General features: G+C 46.7%; 1 protein-coding gene across 1 annotated transcript; it reads right to left on the reverse strand.

Moving 5' to 3' along the window:
* Positions 1 to 4,975: 4,975 nt before the first annotated feature.
* On the reverse strand, positions 4,976 to 6,382 carry LOC123129325 (expansin-B2-like). The gene is made up of 4 exons (XM_044549537.1): positions 6,319 to 6,382; positions 6,017 to 6,256; positions 5,814 to 5,923; positions 4,976 to 5,695 (listed from the first exon to the last, which is right to left on the reverse strand). Exons 1-4 carry the CDS (start codon positions 6,380 to 6,382, stop codon positions 5,168 to 5,170), a joined length of 942 nt encoding a protein of 313 aa, XP_044405472.1. The 3' UTR covers positions 4,976 to 5,167.
* Positions 6,383 to 8,028: the final 1,646 nt, after the last annotated feature.

An 8,028-nucleotide genomic window follows, 5' to 3' on the forward strand; every position in this document is an offset into this window, starting at 1 on the left:
GTATGCAGGCCGCTGTGGCCCAGTAGGTGGGCTTTTTTCATTTAGTTGTTTTTTGCTGTATTTAGAGTTTGCGCTACCACCCCAAAATTTAGTCCCACCTCGCCCGGTGAAGGGCAGTCGCACTGGTTTATAAACCAAGCCGCGGCTACCTCTCCGAACTCCTCTATATAGCAGGCTTCTAGGCCTAATTAATTAGGGCGCGCTGCCCTGTGAGTCTGCTGGCCCTTCTGGGCCTGCATTTGCACACCCTAGGTCTGGTAGACCCACAGGGCAGTGCGCCAACAAATTTGCTATATAGTTTTTTCTTTTCTGCATTACTTATTTTTATTTATTTATTTTGAGTAGTTTTTTATATAGTTTTTTTTCTGCATTATTTATTTTCTTCTATTTATTTTTGAGTAATTTTTTTGTATAGTTCTTTTATTTTCTGCATTACTTATTTTTGCATAGTCCGAAACCCTGATACTCGGAAAGAATTTGTTCAGTTTGTACACGAAGTGCGTCCAGTTTTTGCCGTGACCCTCTCTACTCTTTCGCGCATGCTATGCGGGTGATACGATGATACCATGCCAAGTTTCAACATTTTCTGGATTCATTTTGTAGTGATTTTCAATTTCACGGTCATTTAGCTCTCTAAATAATTAGGTAAATGACCGAAAAACAACAAATGATGTCAGAACATGTTGAAAATTGATGACGTCCCTTTAAATGCTGCATACTGAACACAAAAGAAGTCCGGAGTTCAAATAAGTATAAAAAACATTGAAGTGGCCATGTAACAGATGAGTTCTCGTCCGAAACCCTGATACTCGGAAAGAGTAGGTCCAGTTTGTACACGAAGTGCGTCCAGTTTTTGCCGTGACCCTCTCTACTCTTTCGCGCATGCTATGCGGGTGATATGATGATACCATGCCAAGTTTCAACATTTTCAGGATTCATTTTGTACTGATTTTCAATTTCACGGTCATTTAGCTCTCTAAACAATTAGCTAGGTAAATGACCGAAAAACAACAAATGATGTCAGAACATGTTGGATATTGATGACGTCGCTTTAAATGCTGCATACTGAACACAAAAGAAGTCCGGAGTTCAAATAAGTTTAAAAAACATTGAAGTGTGGCCATGTAACAGAGTTCACATTTGACCGTTTTTCTACTAGTCAATAGAGTTTGCCAAACTTGAGTTTCCCAAGTCACTTACACAAAAAGCTATGATTCATGGTTGTCAAATCCATAATTTCCAAACCACAACAACCTTGAGGCATAACAAGCTTTAAATGCTGCATACTGAACACAAAAGAAGTCCGGAGTTTAAATAAGTTATTAAAAATAAAAAAGAGGTGCAATGCTGGTTAATTTGCTTCAAGCCATTCGGAATAGTGTAGACTGCACTGCACATAGCTCAGTGCAATCTATGCTATTCCGCAAGGCTTGAAGCTAATCAACATGTAGAAGATCATCTTGAGCTTGTGTCCCCTTGAAGGAAGTAGGATACTTCTCTTGTTGAGGAACAAACTTTGTCTTTGGGGTATTGATCTTCTTCCCACTCAACTCCATTGGCATTGAACTTTCGTTCAAAACCAACACCTTGATTCTTCCCTTCAATAAGCTATTTTCTTGCTCAAGTGTAACTTGGCTAAGAGAATCGTTAGTGGAATCAAGAGAACTACTAGAAGCAACAATGTTAGATCTTATGTCACAAAAAAGAAGTTGTATCAAACCTTTTATGTCGGATCTAGAACAAACCAATCGGTATCGCCATCATACAGCCCTACCGTGGCTCGTGATGCATATATATGCATATCGAATGTACGGTTGGGCGTATGATGGCGAATCCGAATGATTTGTATTCAGTCGATGAACTGATAGATGTATGCAGTCGATGAACTGGTAGATGTATGTAGTCGATGAACTGAAAGACTTATGCAGGGACGAAGGCGAGAGATGGGCTATATATAGGGTCATCTGGCTCACAAAGTGATTGTGATAGTTTCGATGCAACGACTCACATGAGCTAGGAAGAAACACACCCTTGATCCAACGACTCGCAAGAGCTAGAAAGAAACACACGATCCGTGTGATTCTTCCTGATTGGTGGGATGCACATTAGTATCGGTTCATGCCATGAATCGGTGCTAAAGATTGGCAACGAACCGGTACTAATGGTAGCAGCCCGCCTAGCCGTTGGAATCGGTACTAATGATCACATTCGTGCCGGCTCAAATTCAAACCAGCACTATAATGTGCTTCACATTTGACCGTTTTTCTACTAGTCAATAGAGTTTGCCAAACTTGAGTTTCCCAAGTCACTTACACAAAAAGCTATGATTCATGGTTGTCAAATCCATAATTTCCAAACCACAACAACCTTGAGGCATAACAAGCTTTAAATGCTGCATACTAAACACAAAAGAAGTCCGGAGTTTAAATAAGTTATTAAAAATAAAAAAAGAGGTGCAATGCTGGTTAATTTGCTTCAAGCCATTCGGAATAGTGTAGATTGCACTAAGCCACTGCACATAGCTCAGTGCAATCTATACTATTCCGCAAGGCTTGAAGCAAATCAACATGTAGGTGAGCATTGCAACTCTTCGTCATTGTCTGTGCACTCACGGCTTATAAACCGCTCATATTGCCTCTCTCTTGGCGAGGTGGGACTAAAAACAGCTTGCCATAAACCGGCACCGCTCATTAGTACCGGTTCGTGGTACGAACCGGCACTAAATGGTGATGGTGGGGCCATAGCCTAACCGCAGGATGACATAGCCTCTTTAGTACCGGTTCGTGGCATGAACCGGTACTAAAAGTTCGCCACGAACCGGCACTAATGTGCACATTAGTGCCGGCTCCAATACAAACCGGCACTAATGTGCTTCACGTTTGACCCTTTTTCTACTAGTGCTGCTAATTCACAGGGTCTCGGATGGCTCCTGATTAATTACTCCCGCGAATTACACCGTGAGATACCTCTAGTTCAGCCAGGTGGTCAGATTCTCTTCACGTTCACCATGCATGATGACAGAGGTGTGCGGGTGGTTGGTGGCGGAGCCCGTGCCCTCATAGAAACACACGATGCTCAGGACATAGCTTTTGCGCTAGCCACGCGTGCCCTTGTCATCGTGCCTTGTCGGTCTTTGTGGCTCTGATGTAATTTGTGTCAGAGTAGCATGTGTACTGCTTGGCTTGGACTTCTCGACCAGTGGCGGAGACAAAGGGGGCGAGCAGGGGCCTGCCCCCCCTAACGATCTAGCGAACTTTGACTATATGCTATATAATTAGCGATAGTGAAACGTACACAATACTCCCCCCCCTATCTTGACGTCAATTCTAGAAAAATGAAAAAAGCCCATGTCAAAGCCCAATAGTGAAACGTTTTCAGGTCCATGACAACATCCAATTGGGCAACTGTTCTCTCTTGTGTCTTGCGCGTCGGGCATTATCTCCCATGATTAGCGCGTGCGTGGATTCTTCAGGATGTAGACAATGACCGCGCGGCCGCCGTCCTGTGCCCTTGCCGCATGCCAGCCTCCTGCTCTTCCCACTCACTATCTGACTCTTACGGCGGCACAACGCACAAGCTGCTGCTCGTCGATTCTTGAGGATGTAGCCAATGAAATAGCAAGGTTAACACATCACACTTTCTACTAATCTCTCTCAATTCACATCTTGTATCGTTTCGAACTTATTCATCCGATTTTTATTATTTTGGCTATGTGATTTGTGATGCATCACCATACTAGGGCATACGCACCCGCAATCATTCTAGCTTGGATCTGAAAAATCGGTGAGCAGTGACGGTTGCCTAGAGTATGCCAACAACGACCAGCCAATCTACTTCTACCTAGAGACAAAGGGGATGAGCAGAGGCTAGATTTATTTCTCTAGGTATGTGTTCTGGCAATTTTGAAAACTTTTGCCTAATACAACAAAAAAAAGTTCTAATACAATTAGTGATGATTTGCCATTCAAATATTATTTTTGTGGGGATTTGCCATTTAAATTTGTATAAATACAAGCTAGAAGCCAGCCATTTGGCTATACAATGATTGTTCTTTCCATATGACAATGTTTTGTAGCAAGACATTTCATGTCATGTTTCAGATTAGTTTGATTATCACTTGGTCTACTTGGCGCATACGTGGAACTATTGACAATATTAACTATAGCTAGACAACCTGCAAAAAAAAACTATAGCTAGACACGATCCAGCTGAAAAGAAGTCTGTCTAGACAAATTAAATGCAAAATATACTTGGATATATAACTATTGGATAGTTCGCGAGGGAAAAAAATATTTTCTCGCTTGACCATCGTTTGGCCGCCCCTATGCCTGAATCCTGGCTCTGCCCCTGTTCTCGACGACATGCTAACTGCTTTGTTGGGGAATGCAAGGGCACCGATCGCGTGAGTAATTTTTTGAGAAGACCGGCGTCAATGAAACATGACGGAATAGATCGGTGAACATGGATCCACATACACCCGAATGAATAGGAAAACTAATTTTTTTTTTGCAAATACAAATATTTCTGTTTTTTTCTTAGAAAAAATGGTCGAGTGTTCTACTCACTTGTGAAGTTTGGTGATATCCTGGTGTTCTATGCAAAAAGACATAATTAAATTGTTTTCGCCATGTTTAATTGAATGCATAAAATGTGTGTGTTATTTTCATAAATAAGGATTTAAAAATAGTATCCATGTAATTTTAGAAAAGAAATAAAAATAAATAAAAAACAAAAAGAGAAAAAAATAGAAACAAAGGTAGAAAACCGACACACTACTCGGTCTTGCGCAGCTCTAATCCACGGGGTAGTGAGCTAGAAAAGAGCCCGGCAACATGCATTGGCCAGACAATGTTGATCATCCAGTTAGCTAGCAATATCTGGACCATGTAGAGGAGCTTGCAAATACAAACTGGTTTTCCTTAAGCCCCGATTCTTTTTCGGATAACAGTGGTGTCTAAGTAAGCTTATGTGCTAGAATACAAATAAACACTGATACTTAAGAAATTACCGGTTCCTTTTTTACAAATATACCTTGCTAAAGACTTTGCATTATACAAGTTCTTATCACTCACAATGAACAATAGGTAGCGTTTGGTGAGAAGAGAAATCCGGGAGCACCAATTCGACCGGAATCCATCGGAGAAGCACCTAATTAATTGAGCCAAAATCAATAGAACTGGACGTTGGACCCGTAGGCTTTGTCCGGCCGCCAGTAGGCCGGGATGACATTGTTGGCCACCAGCGTCTTGCCGGAGTCGCTGGTGATGCGCATGGAGAAGGCCCCCTGCAGCGGGCGGCTGGTGTCCATCCGCCAGATGGATCCCCAGGAGCGCCGCATCGGCTCCCAGAACCCCGTGGGGCGGCCGTTCCTGGTCTGCATCAGCTCCATCCGCACCACGGTCCCATCCACGTCGGCGTACTCCACGAGCACCGCGAGGTAGTTAGGGTTGGAGCCACGCTGGACGTGGAAGGTGACCTTCATGCCCGGGAAGTTGCAGCGCACCCTCCTGAACTGCGTGTCGATGATGCCGGCGTGGCGGAGCTTGTCGTTGAGGCCGTTCTTGGCCATGGCCCCGAACGCCGTGCCACTGAGGTCGAAGTGGTACCTGGCCACGGGGTAGTAGTTCATGTCGGTGATGACCACCCTCCTCGGCTGGCCGGAGCAGGAAGGGTTGTTGGCGGCGACACATCGGATCTGGATGAAACACGTACAGGTCAACGATGCATACTTTGCATGCACGTGGTAGGTTGATTTGACCAACTAATTTAACTGACACTGTCGGGTGTCAGATAAGTAATGCAGTAGTACGTACCTCATAGCAGCTGCCGCAGCCTGCGCCACCGTCGAACAGAGGCTCGTTGCCGCAGGACGTCATGGAGGAGAATGGGTACTGGTTCACGTTCTTGAAGCCGCAAGCACCGCCTGCAAATCCATCCGTAGATCAGCATTATTACTATGTAAGTTGGCACTACGTATGTGATGCATGCAAATGTGTGTATATATATATGGTCGTACCGTTGTCGTTGGGTCCGGCGCCGGTGGGCGCTCCGTACCAGGTGGCCTTGGCGGGCAGCCAGCCGGAGTTGTAGGATCTGGCGGCGGAGGTGTCGTAGTTGGCCACAGAACGGACGGACGTGACGAGCACGGAGAGGAGTGCCACAAGCACAAGGGCAATGTCATTGGTGGACCAGCCTGGACGGAGCGAGCGGGCTTTTCGGCCCGCTCGTGGCCCGTTTGAGACCGGACCGTTCGATCCTGACCTGTTGAAGAAATTAGCCGGTCCGGTTACACAATTTAGGCCCGAAATTTTGTCAGACCGGTCCGGTCTTTGACCGAGCCGACCGAGCGGACCGAAGCGCGCTGCAGGCCGTTCCTCGTCATCGCGGCCACCACGCTCTGGCCGGTGAGATCCGCGCGCTGAGTGACCACGACCACGCCCCGCCGTCCTTCTCCCGCTTGTGGGCGCGGCCCTCCTTGATTTGTTTCCGTTTATTCAGTCGAACAAAAAAGAAAACTCGTGTCGCCAGTGATGTACTCCCTCCGTAAATTAATATAAGAGTGTTTAGATCACTATTTCAGTGATCTAAACGCTCTTATATTAGTTTACAGAAGGAGTAGAAGAGAACAGAAAATAGAAAGAAGACGCCATCACACCCGTGATTATCTGAGAGTCACACAGGAGCAAGAGGCAGTCACGCCCTACCGTTCTGTTTTCTTTTTAATCAGTCGACAGAAAATAGAGAGAACGAGATAAACATGATTCGATCCGATAATTTAGGCGCTTTCCACGACAATTCCTCGCTTCGTTCCTTTTAGTTGCCACTAACGTGAGAAATCAGTTTCCTCTTATGACGCAGTTTCCTATTATTCAGACGCCATCCCATGACGCAGTTTCCTCTTATTCAGACGAACATGCAGAAAATAGAAGGAACGAGAGAAACAAAAATGATTCGATCCGACAATCATGGTGTCATCCCACGACTAACTTCACGTCAGAATTAATCCACCAATCACGGCAAGGTCCATACAAGGAAAATCGTGGGCCCATGCATGCGCTAAATTATTTGCATGCAACGGAAAAAACCTGCTAAAAATATACTTGCGGACGCTCAAGGCTACCAGTCGCGCCGCCCCCTCTCCCTCGCCTTCCTCTCCCCAGCGCCACCGCGCCTTCGCCTCGCGCTGCCGAGCCTCCGCCTCGCGCCGCCGCTCCCTCGCGCGGCTGCTCCCCCTCTCCCCCACGCGGCCGTGCCGCTCCCTCTCTCTCTCTCTCTCTCTCTCTCTCTCTCTCTCTCTCTCTCTCTCTCTCCTCTCCCTCGCACCGCCGCGCCGCCATCAAGTACGTCTTCTCCGACTCCGGCCACGTTGCTGCTTCTCCGACCACCTGTCGGACATCCTGAGCCCACGTGTCAGTGACTGGACGTCGCCGGGATCGTGAGGACCGCCGGTCCGCACCGAGCTTCACGTCCGCCAGTCCGGTCCCTGAAATCAGGACCGCTGCACTGCTCGGTCCGGTCCGGACCGGACCGCCGGCGGCCGGTCCAATCGACGGCTCGGACCGGGACCGGACCGGCCCGGACCGTGTCCACCCTTGGGTGGAGACGCCAGCCATATTGGTTGTCTGTGAACCTTCTTACTGGAGGCTGGAGAATTTATAGGCAGGCCAACAGCCAAAATGAGGTGAGAACGACGAGCCGGCGCAAGTTGCCATTGCAGCCGAGGAGATGACTACGCGTATGACGTGTTTAGGACTACAAGCTCACATGGCTACGGAGGGAATCATGGAGGAATGCAGGCCTGGCCGGTTTACGCGCGTATGTACGACTATATATAAAATCACATATTGGTGGTGATCACCGAGCATCCGCTAATCATTTTGCAGACAAAGTCAGGCCATCGTCATGCCCTAAGATCAGGCCCCACGTTATATCCTCGGGTCCTGATTCCAGTCATTCCTAATTGAATGAATACCACACCTCGGGGTCCCAAGACTAAACACAGCATAGATGTTATTGCTATTTTAATTT

This window comes from Triticum aestivum, chromosome 6A, assembly GCF_018294505.1.
Source record: "Triticum aestivum cultivar Chinese Spring chromosome 6A, IWGSC CS RefSeq v2.1, whole genome shotgun sequence".
In the NCBI taxonomy this organism is placed as follows: Eukaryota; Viridiplantae; Streptophyta; class Magnoliopsida; order Poales; family Poaceae; genus Triticum; species Triticum aestivum.

Excerpts from the sequence above, each read along its gene's own strand:
- LOC123129325 (XM_044549537.1), bottom strand. The coding sequence starts at position 6,382 with ATGACGAGGAACGGCCTGCAGCGCGCTTCGGTCCGCTCGGTCGGCTCG. Across the intron at positions 6,257-6,318 it reads CTCGGTCAAAGACCGGACCG|GATCGAACGGTCCGGTCTCA; the intron begins GTCTGACAAAAT and ends TCAACAGGTCAG. Across the intron at positions 5,924-6,016 it reads CGCCGGACCCAACGACAACG|GCGGTGCTTGCGGCTTCAAG; the intron begins GTACGACCATAT and ends ATGGATTTGCAG.